Source organism: Sminthopsis crassicaudata, chromosome 2 (genome assembly GCF_048593235.1).
Source record: "Sminthopsis crassicaudata isolate SCR6 chromosome 2, ASM4859323v1, whole genome shotgun sequence".
Classification (NCBI taxonomy): domain Eukaryota; kingdom Metazoa; phylum Chordata; class Mammalia; order Dasyuromorphia; family Dasyuridae; genus Sminthopsis; species Sminthopsis crassicaudata.
In genome coordinates this window covers 314,697,709-314,711,627 of record NC_133618.1, presented here as the reverse complement: position 1 = coordinate 314,711,627, position 13,919 = coordinate 314,697,709, and the positions used below count along the sequence as shown (strand labels likewise).

The 13,919-nt window shown below is 46.1% G+C and overlaps 1 protein-coding gene across 1 annotated transcript; it reads left to right on the top strand.

Annotated features, from left to right (window-relative positions):
- Window positions 1-7,222: 7,222 nt before the first annotated feature.
- Window positions 7,223-12,069, top strand: VRTN (vertebrae development associated). The gene is made up of 2 exons (XM_074290033.1): window positions 7,223-7,340; window positions 8,110-12,069. Exon 2 carries the CDS (start codon window positions 8,111-8,113, stop codon window positions 10,151-10,153), a length of 2,043 nt encoding a protein of 680 aa, XP_074146134.1. The 5' UTR covers window positions 7,223-7,340; window position 8,110; the 3' UTR covers window positions 10,154-12,069.
- The last annotated feature ends 1,850 nt before the right edge of the window (window positions 12,070-13,919 follow it).

Here is a 13,919-nt window from a genome sequence, read left to right as displayed (position 1 = left end):
GGATCTAGTCGAAAAGTTATGACGCAAGAATAATGACCTTGGGAACCCTTGAGAAATCAAAGAATGTAGCTAGAGATTAGGATTTAGTGATTGACTGGATGTGAGATTGGAGGGAGGAGTTGAAGCTGACACTCAAAAGTGAGGTAAGTAAATTCCCAGTAGAATGTAAATTTCCTAAGGGCAGGGACTTCTTTGTTTTGTTTTGTTTTGTTTTGTATAATAGTGCTGTTTGGTGCTCGGCTTTTAGTTTGTACTTAATTTACTTTGGTTGAGTTGAATTGAATTGAATTGGGATGGCTGTCTTTCACCTCCTTCTGAAGGACTGGTGGAGCTGCGATCCCCGTAGGATTTTGTTTTGAGACCCTGGATTTATAAAAGACAGCAATTTAAGTGATGTACAGAATGCAGTTGGATGTGTCAGGATCGGACCAGATCAAGATCACAGATTCAGAAATCAAAGGAACCGTAAAGAGAGAAGTTGGGGCTAACGAGAGATTTTGGACACATTTACAGACAGTTGAAATCTTAGGTGTAGACGACTCCTGGAAGAGTAAGAAGAGAGTTGGGAAGATGGATTCTATGATTTCAAGAAGTTGAAGGAGTGGGATGGAGGAGCATTTGACAGTAGTCCAAGGTAAGGTAAATCAATTTCTGCTTGAAGAATGTATGCAATAGCTGGTGTGGGGAGGCGGGTTTGGTGGGGAGGAAAGGGAGGGGGTGGTGGTGCTGGTGGTGTGCAGGTGAAAATTTACTGAGGAACGGATGTGGAAGCTGGGTAGGTAGGTAATTTGGGGCACACAAAGGGTTAAAACCAGACAGGAAAAAGCCCTGGGGAAAAGACACTGCAGGGAACTATCCAGTCTTGTCTCCCCCACCGGGAAAGGTTAGATAGGACCCGATTGAAAGTTCTTCCCTCTCTCGTGTTCTGTTGGTAAGCCAATGGAGATGAATCAAAGGGGGAGGAGGCAGAGATTTGACTCTCTTCCACCGACATACACCCCACCCCCATGTCCCTGGTTGTTTGGTTCTTTATTTTCCAGGCTACTTTCTTCCTAAAGTACCCCTCCCCCCAATATACATGCAGAGACCCACGCTTATGCATCTGACATCTTTAGTCTTGGTCTAGACATTTGGAAGGCTCACAAGAATTGTCCAGTCAGTATGACCTTTGAGGAGAGTGGGCCCATCCTGGGGAATGATAGGGTTCGGAGGCCCATTGGGAGGCTTACAGGGTGAGCCTCTTGCACAGAAATGGTCATGATAACTGTTCAGGGAATGAGATATAGAACTTAGCTTCTTTAGGGGTGACTTTTTTTCCTTGACTCCTAAAGCTGTATTTCTGAAGCTAAGAACTCCAGTTTCTTATTGACCTTTTTTGAAGGGACTGGGTCAGCAGTTGGAAAGAATAGGGGTGGACTGGGGGAAAACTAAAAGAGCCTCCAAGGTCCCTGACAATTCAAGTAGTTGTTTTCCAGACCCTTGCTCTGCCTCTCTACACCTCTCCTAAGGAGACAGTCTTAGTCTTAGACTTTCTCTCCTTCCCGACTCTACATTTTTAAAACTTTTTTTTAAAATTAGGAATTGGGACTTTTCAATTGGGGTAGATTTCCTGAAGACTTTGGGGTCAGAGCTGCCACTTTAAGAAGTCCTGCTGATTTGAGGGTCTGGGACAATAGCTATTATCACTTTAGCTTTGGAAGTGACCCCCCGAATCTACACTTCTTTCATCTTGAGACAAGAGCACTTGAGGATGGACTATTTCCTGGTGGGGGGAGGGGAGGAGCTTAAATCTTTTCACACACTCGCCAGTTGGCCGGGAATGGTTTGGTTCAGTGTAAAATGGCTCACTCCAGATTTGAAACCAGATCCAGTGTGAATATGATGTCCAGCTGGGGAAGCCAGACCTAGTGGGAATGCTGTCCCGGGATTTAAATGTACAAGGCTGAGAAGTACAGAGCAAGAAAGTGGACACTGGGACCAGATATTGGGAGCTTGCAGAGATTCAGGCTACAAGGTCAGTAGGTTGAGGTCCCCTAATGTCCCAATCTGGGTGGAGAAGGGTATGTTTGTCTTGGCTGCATGCCATTGCTGAGTCAAATCCTGCAGCTTGGGGTGTCGGGAGCCTATGCTGTGGGAGAATGAGGAGTCCTAAGGAAGTGTGTGTGTGTGTCTGGGGGGGGGTCACATCCTTGGGTCAGGGAGTCTTCCCCAAAGGAGTGCCTACTTTTCTTTCCCTGCTGCTTTGGAGAGTGGGAGAGACAGAAACGGAGGTACAGGGAGAAGGAGAAGGATGGAGAGAGAGGAGAGACGGAGAGAAAATAGAAAGAGAGAAGTACAGTGAGAGATAGAGGGAAGGAAAGAGGGGAAAAAAGGAGAGAGATGAGGGAGGGAGAGAGAAAGGGAGAGGAGAGAAAGATTGAAGAGAGAAGAGAAAAAGAATAAAGGGAAGAGGTAGTTTTAGAAGATTTTTCTCTTCCCAACCCCCACCCTCAGCAAATCCCTTCACCATCCTACACAATGAACCTAAGCTTGGCCCCTCCCCAGTTTCTGGAATTTCTCTTACTTGGTACTGTAGGATCTTAGAGGTCACCTAATCAACTCTTCTCATTTTCTCTAGGAAGCACCCAGTGATTCCTTCTCTCTTTTTTCTTCTTATTTCTTGAGTCTGCTATGGGTCTGGTTGGTTCTCCACACCCTGGGCAGCCGGTGCTGAGGGGCAGCCGTTAATAGCATTGTATTTTTCCCCTTTCAGCTTATTTTCCTCTTTTTCTCCCGTCCTATTTTAATTCCCCTTTCCCGTTTATGCCTGAGGCCTGCCGGTGGCCTTGCCTTATCCTAGTTGAGACTTTGGGTAAAGAAAGGTGTAACAGATCTGAGAGCCGAGGTCTTTCCCTCACCTGGACATCCTTCCCCACCGAACTGCCACTCCAGTCAAGGCGCCCATATTTGCCTGGGCTCGGTGTAAGACCTGCTGCCACCCTGGGAGGGAGAAAGAGTAACTTCCTCAATATGGCAGTACTCTGTCCTCCTGGAGATGGGGCCTTGAATGAGGACCAGAACTGGAGTAACTAGTGATGTAGTGAGTAGGAAGAATTGGGGGAAGGTTGGCTGAGTTCCCTTATGGATTTGGATTGTTAAGCAACTGGCTGATGTGGAGAGTGAATGAAAGAACACATCATTGCTATGGACTCCACACTGGGAAATAAAGACACCTTTTCCCCTGTGAACTGGGAAAATAAGACTAGGGAGAAAAATAGAGCAGAATGGAAGTTCCTTGCGGGCAGGGCTGTTTTAATACAATAATAAATGGTTTTTGAATGCAATTATTATTTAGCTTATTGTAACTAAGACGGGCCAAGAGTGGTAACTGCTGAGCTTCTAAGAGGGAAGGCAGGACTACCAAAGGGAAACGCCAATATGGGCCCAGTTTCTAGCATTTAACACACAGGTCTAGGATGGGGTTCAGGTGGCCCAGCTGGCTGGAACTTTGTAAGCTGGGACCTGGTCTTTTTAACCTGGTGCCTCTTGCCAACAAGCACCTGGCAAGTTCTTCTGGAAGGAAGACAACATAGATTCCTTCCAACTTTGAGATTCCTTGAAATCCTAAATGCTTTTTTCACCTTTTGGTTCTTTTGCCACCCCTATCACAGGGCTGGGGAGGACGGTGTTGGAGAAGTAAGGGGAGAGGCGGCTTTGGTATTTCTGGAGAACCTAGGAGGTCATATGCGCACAAACCCCGGCAGGGACTGAGAGGAGAAAGGGAAGAGAACAAATTTAGTTTTTTTGGTAACAGAGACCATTTTATAGAAGACCCAGCATGGCTAACCCAGTCAGCCAACTAGTTTTTATAAAATGCCTACTATGTGACAGGCCTTGGTCTAAAATCCTGGAGATCCTAAAAAAAGCAGACAGGCCCTAAACCCAAGGAGCTCACAATTTAAGGGGGATAGGGGTGGAGATAACAAGCAAACAACTATATACAAGATAAATTGGAAATAATCCACAGAGGGGGGGCACTAGAATTAAAGGGGATCAAAAAAGTAGAAAGTGGGTTTCACCTGAGACATGAAGGAAACCAAGCTTGCTGGGAGGTGGAGGTGAGGAGGGAGAACATCGAAGATTGGGGGACAGTGACTATGAATGAAAAATAGTGTCATGTCCAAGGAACAGCGAGGGGGCTGGCTGGTAGTGGGGCCAATTAAGCATTTATCAGAGACAAAACCTGGTTTTTAAAAATAGCTTTTTGTTGACAAAACATGCATGAGTAATTTTTCTAACACTGACCCTGGCAAAAATTTATGTTCCAACTTTTCCCCTCCTTCCCCCCACCCCCTCCCCCAGATGGCAGGTAGTCCCATACATGCAAAACATTAGGTTTTAAGGTGGAAGCTTAAGATCCCTCCCAACTCTGCCTAATTTAGGAAAATTCCAATTCCACGGACTTTCTACAATCTGCCAGAGGTCTTTCTGGGTTATCTCCCCACCCCCTCCCCACCCTCCCAAACTACCCCGTTGCATTGTGTATCCCTTGTATGTACATACTTATTTGCATGTTGCCTCTGCCACTGGAATGTGAGCTTAAGGGGAAAGGACCGCATTGTTTCCTTGGTGAGCAGCAATGTTTGGTGTGAGAATTCTGTGCCCGGCACCCAAGTGCTTCCCAGTAAGTAAGTACTTGATGTATGCTGGTGGTTAAGTGACTTGTCGGCCACACATGTAGCAAGTGCTAAGTGTTGGGTTTGTTTAGTCTGTGTTTAGTAAGGGCTGGGGCCATGTTGGAACTCGGAGCCTCCTGACTTCAGGACCGGGCTCTATCCACCGCACCATCCAGTGCTCAGGCTGGGAGGAGCTCTGCTGTGACTGGGGCACCTCGCAGCCTGGGGGAGACGGAATCTCCTTTCTCCCGCTTCATTGCTTTGTGTGACCTTGGAAAAGGTTTCTGTAAGCCTCATTTTATTCCTCTCTAGGATGAGAAAGTTGCACTTCTTCATCTCTTAAGATCCCTGAGCTTCCATTCTTGTGTTCCTTCCAGCGCCTGTTCCCTTGTCAAGCTTTTGCCAGCTGACTTCTGACCTCCGATGTGACCGCTGACGCTCAGCCTGTCCTCCTTTCTCCTTGACCTTCTCTTGTAGCCTCTGACATTGTTTATTGATTCTTGGAGAGGCTTCCGGAGTGCTGCCCTCTCCTTGCCCTTTTTTGACCCTCCACAATCTCTTGTGGGATCATTTGTCTTCTGACCCCCTTTGCATTAGTGTGCCTCAAGGCCTAGTCCTAGGGATACCTTCTCCGCTGATTTCATCTGCCTCCGTGTTTAGGGTGGTGACTCTCTGATCTTGATCTTTCCTGAGTTTCAGTCTTGGAGTCATCTCTAATTCAGCCTGTCTGAAACCGAATTCGTTATCCACCTAGACCTTCCCATTTTAATATTAATAATAATGAATAGCTAGCATTTACATAGTGCTCCCTCTGTGCCTGGCACTGTGCTCAGCCCTCTACAATTATTATCCCATTTAATTTCTACAATAACCTTTGGAGACAGGTGTGATTGTAAGAATTACCATTTCTACCCTCCCCACCTTTTTTTTTTTTTTTTTTTTTTTTTTTTCTGAGGCAATTGGGATTAAGTGCCGTGCCCAGGGTCACAGCTAAGAAATATTAAGTGTCTGAGGTCAAACTTAAACTCTTGTCTCCTGACTTCAGGGCTGGTGCTCTATCCACTGCGCCACCTAGCTGCCCCTCCACCTCCCCACCTTTTCTTTTTCACGGTTATAAAAACTGAGGGTCACCCAGCTGGTAAATGTCTGGCCCAGATTTTGAACCGAGGTTTCCCTAACTGGAGGCTCAGCAGTCCCCACTCATTCCCTGTTACTGTTAGAGCCACCATTGTCTTTCCAGTCATCCCAAATCAAAGACTCCCAAGGTCATTATAGGACCCTAGATCTCTAGCTGGAAAGCACCTTAAAAGAGGTTTTTACCTGTCTCTTAGAATCTCTAGTTTCCTCCAGCTGCTATATGAGGCCTTTCTCACCTAGCTGCCCACACCTCTCTCTCCTTTCCATTGACATTAGTATGTATTAATTTCATTTCTATGATGTACTTTCCTATATTAAACACTTATATAATTTCATAGTTATTCTATCCTTATAATTCGTCTTTTGTTATAGGATATAAGCTTCTTGAGGAACAAATCATTTTATTTTTGACTTTATATCCCCAGCATCTTACATGATGTTTTACATGTGGTAGGAGATTAATTTTTTTTAATTAAATTTTTTTTTCAAATAGCATTTTATTTTTCCAAATACACACAAAGATAGTTTTCAACATTCACCTTTGCAAAACTTTGTGTTCCTAAATTCTCTCTCTTACCTTCTCCCCAAGATTGCAATGTAAGTTAAATATGTGCAGTTAGGAGATTAATTATTGATGATTGATGCATCCTTTCTTTGGGGTCACTCTTAATTCTGGAGATTGTGCAGATTCATTTCCATTCTTCAACTGAAATCCAGTTGGTGTATATGACAGCAAATGGTAGAGTACTCTACCTATATGGAGTGTATGATAATTTTGGCAGCATATTGAAAAGGAGAGATCTGGATTTCAAGATGGGAAAACCTGGGTTCAAACTTCCTCTCATAGAATGTGATATGATCTTGAGCAAGTCAGCTAAACTTTCTGAGACTCAGCTTCTTCATCTGTAAAATGTAAATAGTGACACTTTATTTCACAGGGTCTGTGGATCATAAATCTAGAATTTAAGGGAACTTAAAATACTACAACTAGTTCAGTCCCTTCATTTACACAGCAGCCCATCCCAAATTTAGGAAGTTCTGGGTGGAAGATACATTTGTAAGGGAGTTGGGGGGACTGTATTGAATTCTAAATATCTGAACCTGCTACTAGATGTGGGAGAAAGCCCTGCTGCCTATTAGTATAGACGCTTGGAGGAGGGGGAAAGGACTGAAAATATAGGACATTATTGGAAAACTAAGTGGCTGTCATCTAGTTCTCTCCCTTTTTCTTTTTCTCTCTTACTATGAGTTACTTTAGCCCCCACCCCCTTTCCCAAACCACCTGGTTAGCCCCTTGCTTTTGTTTCTTTGGGAAGGCTACTATCAAGCCTCCGGGTGTTCCACCTGAATTATATTAGCATTTAGCTCGGCTTAAGAGTGTGGAGCTACCCCCTCCTACCTTGCCTCCACCCCTCCTACCCATGCTACATTCTCAGTCCCAGCTGTGTTTGCAGCCAAGTTAGGACCCAGAGTTTCTCTAGGAGGAAGTGGGACAAGCTACCCCTTTCTGGAATCAGCAACAGGGAGCTTTCACTGCCCTCTGCATAGGTTTGTCTTTGGAAGGTCTTTTTAAGGCAGGAATTGGGAGGAGATATGGGATGTGAAGAGAGTATTGCTGGAAATAACCCTGCTGGAGCCAGGAAATGTGGGTTAGAATCCTGGCTACCACTTTCTAACTATATGATCTTTGGGATAAATCTTATCACCCACTGGGTTTTAGCTTGCCTTATGTGCAGAACAAGCGAGTTTGTGACAGAGTGGGGTAGTTTGGAATCAGAAGACCTGGGATAAATTCAGATTCTGCTACTTAAAACTTAGGTGACATGGGATAGATCAGTTGATGATCTTTCAACCTTTGTCATTCCAAAAAATGAGGGGATGAGACTAAATAATCTGTTTGAAAGAAAGATCCTGTTTGGCTCTGGGATCCTCTGGTAGGGGATTCTTAATCTGAGGTTTGTGAATTTTTTTTTTGTTTGTTTGTTTTTAATGTTTTGATAACATAGGGTTATATCTTGTATTTCAGTATTATTAGTTTCCTTTGGGATCCTCCTATGCCTTTTCATATACATACGTATTTCAAAATAAGGTTTAAAAGGGGTCCAAGACTTGAAAAAAATGAGCAAGAGCCTCCAGGTTCTGTGGAGTCCTATAAAGAAGCCTTTTTAAGAGCTAACGTCTTGAATCCCAGGTGTCAGGCATTGGAATCTTCCCTGTGAGGAAGAAGGGAGCTGGTGGTATCAGCAGGAGGTAGAAATTATCCCACGGCACCCATTTATGGCATCCTCTCTAACCTTTGCCTTTTCCTCCTCTGTAGAATGATCTCACGGACCCAGCTGGTGCAGGGTGTGCTCCAGGAGCTCCAGGAAGCAGCCGAATGCTTTGGCCTGGAGGGCCTGACCAATGCTGCCCTGGAAGCCAAGAAAACCTTGTCCTCCTTCTCTCTGCCCAGTTGCCGAAGTGGGGACCAGTTCCAAGGTGAGATGGATGTAGACTCGGTGGCTCTCAGTCTGTATCCAGAAGATGCCCCTAAGAACATGCTGCCCCTGGCATGCAAAGGGAAGGGGAGCCGTCTGTTTGAGGCAGCCAGCGTGTTACTGTGGGGGGGACCTGGCCTGAGCCCGGAGCTAAGGGCTCGTACTGTGGTGGAGATGTTGCTGAACAAGCATTACTATCTCAAAGGCATGATTGACTCCAAGGTGATGCTGCAGGCCGTCCGTTACTCCCTCTGCTCGGAAGAGACTCCGGAGATGACCAGCCTTCCCCCTGCTACCCTGGAGGCCATCTTTGACGTGGACGTTAAAGCTACCTGCTTCCCCGACAGCTTTGCCAACGTGTGGCATCTTTATGCCTTGGCATCCGTTCTCCAGCACAACATCTATTCCATCTATCCCATGTGGAACCTCAAGATCCGGCCCTATTTCCACCGGCTGATCAGACCCCGCTGCTGTAACCAGCCCCCCTCAACTCTACACATCATGTGGTCGGGCCAGCTGTTGGCGGGCCAGCTGCTGGCCAGCCAGGTCTTCAAGCCAGAGTATTTCTCGGCAGTGGTGGGATTGGAAGAAGTGGAGGCAGAGGTGGCCAGCCCCCCTCCTCCTCCTCCTCCCCCAGTCCCCCCAGCAGAGACATTGGAGCTGCTGAACCGAGACCCTCGGCTCACCTACTCCCATCTCCGAGAACGGTACAGCATCACCAAGAGCACCTTTTACCGCTGGAAACGCCAGTCTCGAGAACACCGCCAGAAGGCAGCGACTCGCTTTGTTGCTAAGCACTTCCTCCAGTCCTGTTTCCAGGATGGCAATGTGATCCCTTTGCAGCGCTTCCGCCAGATGTTCCCTGAAATCTCCAGGTCTACTTACTATGCCTGGAAACATGAGCTTCAAGGCACCTCTGAAGGTGGCGTGAGCAAGGATCCCATCTCTGGGATCTCCCTGGAGGTGGAGGAGCTAGAGAAGCTGTCAGCAGAGGGGAAGAAGAGCTATGCTCCAGACCCCTCCCCAACGGGGATCTTCATGCAGGGAGCAAAGAGCTACCTGGAGCGTTGCATCTCCATGAACACCTTAGTGCCCTACCGGTGCTTCAAACGCAGTTTCCCCGGCATCTCTCGGTCTACCTACTATAACTGGCGCAGGAAGGCTATCAAGGGGAATCCCAATTTCAAGATCCCATCATCCCTTCCAGGGGGGAGTCTTCATCCTCCTACAGGGGAAATCTTGCAGCCTGGGAAAGGCATTCCCATCAGGAAGGGGCTGGCTGGGTTACAAGTGAGTTCCCGGGGGTTCTTGGCATTGAAGCCCTCTCTAGCTAGATGGCAGAAGCGACTGCGCCGGGCTGCCAGGAGGCAGGTCCAGAGCGGGCGCCTCCCTTTCTGCCAATTCCGCCTTCGCTACCCCAGCCTCTCGCCCAGCTCCTTCTGGCTCTGGAAAAGCAAAGCCAAAGGCAGGTCTAATTCTCGATACCAGCTCCCCTCACAGACCCCTAGTAAGGTGGTCCAGGGAGCCGTGGGGAAGGCAGAGGTGGAGGAGAAGCCCGCGGTGACGACAGTGCAGAAGGAGGGAGCCCCCAGGGAGGATCGCCCTCTGGGGCCCTATCATGGCACCCTGTCTGGATATGCGGTGGCAGGAGGGGCTGGTAGTGGGGGTGCTGGCAGCAGTAGCAACGGCAAGGTATTTGTCATGGATGTGATTGCCACCACCCAATTCAAGGCCCAAGCTAAGCTCTTCTTACAACGACGTTTTGAGTCAAAGACCTTCCCCTCTTATAAGGAGTTCAGTGCCCACTTCCCTTTCACAGCACGGTCAACTTACTACATGTGGAAGCGAGCCCTCCATGATGGCCTCACTCTGGTAGATGCCTAAGATGGGAGGGAGTGACCCATGCCTGGGAAAAAGCTGAGAAAAGCTTGGAACTTAGCCACATCCTACCAGGACCCCTTCAGGGTGGTCCTGCCCTTCCAAGAAAATATTGGCTGGACTTCTTTCCCCCTCTGCCACTGGTACAAAGTCCTGGAGGTGACTGGGCTGCTTTGCCCATGTCTTAATTGTTGAGACATAAGATTCCTTCTCAGTTTTGTAATCTTTTGTTATTCTTATTTTTTATTATTTTTTTTAATTTTCAAGTTCTGTTGATTCTCCTGAAAAATGAGGAGAATGAAACTAGTGGGGAGGGACCCACTGGAGCTGATGTTCATTTTCTCAGGGACTTATGAAGGTGGAGAGGGGCTGTTTTTTGTTTTTTATTTTTTTTTTTATTTTTATCCAACCTTGATGGTAAGAAAGGTTTGTGTACCTTTATTTCTATGTTTTTTTAGGATTTTTTTTTTTTTTATTAGTTGTCCCCTTCAGACTTCCCTAATCAGACAGACCCTATTGGGTAAGAACAGAACTGAAGGAGGGAATCATGGCAGCAATGGTGGTGTTGGTTTCCGGGCAGAGAACTGGAATATGTGTGCCTCCATGGGGACAGCAGCTTTTATATTGTGTGAATTTTGCTTATCCAAGCCTAATCTATTTCCTTACCATTGAACCCTGAACTCAAGGGAACTTTGCCAGGCTCAAAGTGCCCTGATCCCCTGGCACCTCACTTACCTCAGTCAAGCTGCAGCAAGAATGTAGTGGGTTTTTGAGTGTTGAAGAGTAAGAAGCCATTGCTACTATGGTTTGGCTCCTGAAGGTGAAGGCATCAAACTGAAATCTGAATCTGGTGTGTCTGGAGGCTGATTCACTCTTATGGGGTCAGTGTGATTCAAAGAGGTTGCATGTATTTGGAGGGGTTGGGGGGTGCTGAAAGTTGGCCCTATAGAGGTAAAAGTTTGGTTCTTGTCATAGCTTCTTTTCTTCCTCACCACTTTTGCTGAGAGTAGAAGTGTCCAAATCGGCTTAGCCCATTGACTGGAGAGCCAAATTCTTCCTGGGGTTATGTTGGAGGGAGAAAGGGAAGCAGGAATAATGCCTAGCTCAGCCTGCCTGGGAACCAAAGCCTTCCTGGGAAAAGGTTTCATCCATTCTTCCAGAAGGCAGAAAAGTTGGACATCTGCCTTTAACTAGATGTGTTTCTAAGAGATCACATCCAGGTTGCCACCCAGTGATACTACAGGTATAATAATGCCTTAAATATCTGTCCTCTGGCCATCCCCTTCTCTCTTGCCCCTTCTCTCTCAGCAAGGTCTCCCAGCTCTTCCCCATAGAGCAGTAGACTGCCAGCTCGGAAGTGGGTTCTTCCAGGTAAAGATATGGGATCATTCCATTGTGTGAATGAAAAGCAAGCTGTATAGGGATGGGTAAAACTTCTTGTCTGGTGAATTGTAAAGCAATAAAGTAGGGTTTTTTTGCCTTCAGTCCATTGCCTCTTCCCTTTCTTTTGCTGAACTTGTGTTCTCTGAGGACATTAAACAAGTCATTTTGACCTAGTTAGCCCTTTTTCCTCACCTTGAAAATAAAGGGTTTAGATCCCAGTTTCTTAAACTGTGAGTTGTAATCCCTTATGGGGTCTTGTAAATATTGCAAAATCATGATTATCAGTATATGTTTGATTTGCGTACTTATTTTATGTACCAATTTACCTGGAGGCTTTATAAAAAATTTTTCAGGAGAAAAGAGGGTGTGAGTGGAAAATTTAGGAAGCTCTGGAAATGACAAGCATCCCTCGAAGCTTAAATGCTGCTTTGCCGCATTCATTCCCATCCTCTGGTTGGCTTATGATCAATGAAGGGCCAAGTTTTTTCCAATGACAAGTCAGTTAACCCAGCAGGATGGGAACCAATTGCTCTGATACTTGGACCAATCAGCAGGGCCCCATTGGGGCCAGTGCTCCAGCTCTCATCTTCTGCAGAGCTCTCACCCCTGAGACTAGCTACAGGAAGCCCAAGGGCAATTTAGAGGATACCATCTTCCCTCCCATTTTGATCAATGTGGGCATATATAGTCATACTGTAGTATTAATTTTGGACTGGGAGAACCTGGATTCAAACTATGGCTCTGATACCTAGATAAGTTTCTTTATTCCCAAGCCCTCTCTTGCTTCATCTTCAAAAATAAAGGGGGTGGACTGGATGGCTTCCTAAGTTTTTTTGTGGTACAAAAGAGGCATGCTGGCTTTCCAAATGGTTTTCCTTGTTTAATACTCGTTACCTGCTCTAGGCCAGCAGATGGCACCCTAATGCCACAAGAGGAAAAGCCAGGTAAAGGGGTACCCTGAGTGGGATCTTCCCCCCACTCTTAGCCCAATTTCTTTTGCTTGCAGAGAAGCCTTCACCTTATTTATATTTAGGACAACTTGGTGCACCAAGGACTAGCTCTGGTAATATCAGAAAAATGTGCTGATTGATGAAGCATCTTTGGGGGAAACTTGAAATCAAAGGTCATTGAATCCAAGATCCTTTGCTATACAGATGAGGAAACAAATTTAGGTGAAAAATATGACCTGGTCGCCCAATGAGTAAGATTCTGGGACGGTATTTGAAATGAAATCTTCCTGATTTGAAACCCAGCTCCTAGTCTACTCTGCCCCTACTCATCCCTGTAAGAAAATTGAGAGAAATTCTCCTGCCCCCGTCTATCATGCTTCTCCACAAGTTCAAGGTGTGTGTCACCTTCCCTTGCTAGACTTTCTCCCCTTTTGGAGTTTGACTCTGGAGTTTGCGGCTGCCCCTTTGCTTACATTGGGAGAATAAGAATTTCAGGAGTCTGGATGTTGGGATTCAGTTGAGAATGGAGGCCTCCAGCGTAAAAGATGCTCTACCCTTTTGTTTTCCACAGTTGGAATCTTCTCTTGTCCCACTGACATGGATGATGGGGAAATTTTTTTTACAAATTTTTCTCTCAAGGAGCATTCTTGTTTTGAGAAGCTATATCACTTTAGGTATGTCACCTATGGGGATAAGGGGACAATATTTCCTCATTGGTAAAATGAAGGGTCCGGACTTAGGCCTCCAAGTACCAGTTCTAAAATGGATGATCTTTTAACTTGGGGGAAAAAAAAAAGAGTTCATCATAACTCTGCCTCTTGCTAATTGCATGGCCTTGGGCAGCACAGTTAACTCAGCTTCCCCATCTGTTAAACAAGTAAAACAATACATGCCCCCACTTACCTCACAGGATGCTTGTGAGGAACAAAGCGGGGTGTTGGTGATGTGTGAAAGTGTGTGTGTGTAATTGCTGCACAAATGTATGGTGGAGGAGGAAGAACAGCCTTTGGGGAAATGAGCAGCTGTAAATAGGCTTAACATTAGGGGGAAAAAAATTCCCCTCTTAGAAAAATGGCTTTGAAAATAGCATGAAATCCGCTTAACTCCAGCAGTGTTTTCCTGCTAGGCAGGGAGAGCTGGGAGGAAGGAGATAGGCAAATATCATTCAGCCTAGGGGGTGATCAACTCTGGTGGCAGCCTCACCAGTTAGGCCATGACTTCTCCACTATTGCCTGAGAGTCACAATATCAGAAACTAACATTTAGATACAGTTTCAGATGGTCCTGGCTACAAATCCTGAGGTAGGTGCTGCCATTTATCTCCATTTTACAGATGAGGAAACTGAGACATAGCTAAGTGGATTGGGATTCCACAGAAAGTGTTATGTAATATTTGAACTTGGATCTTCTTGCTAAGTCTAGGTGATATTGGGAAGCATG

Excerpts from the sequence above, each read along its gene's own strand:
- VRTN (XM_074290033.1), top strand. The coding sequence starts at position 8,111 with ATGATCTCACGGACCCAGCTGGTGCAGGGTGTGCTCCAGGAGCTCCAG.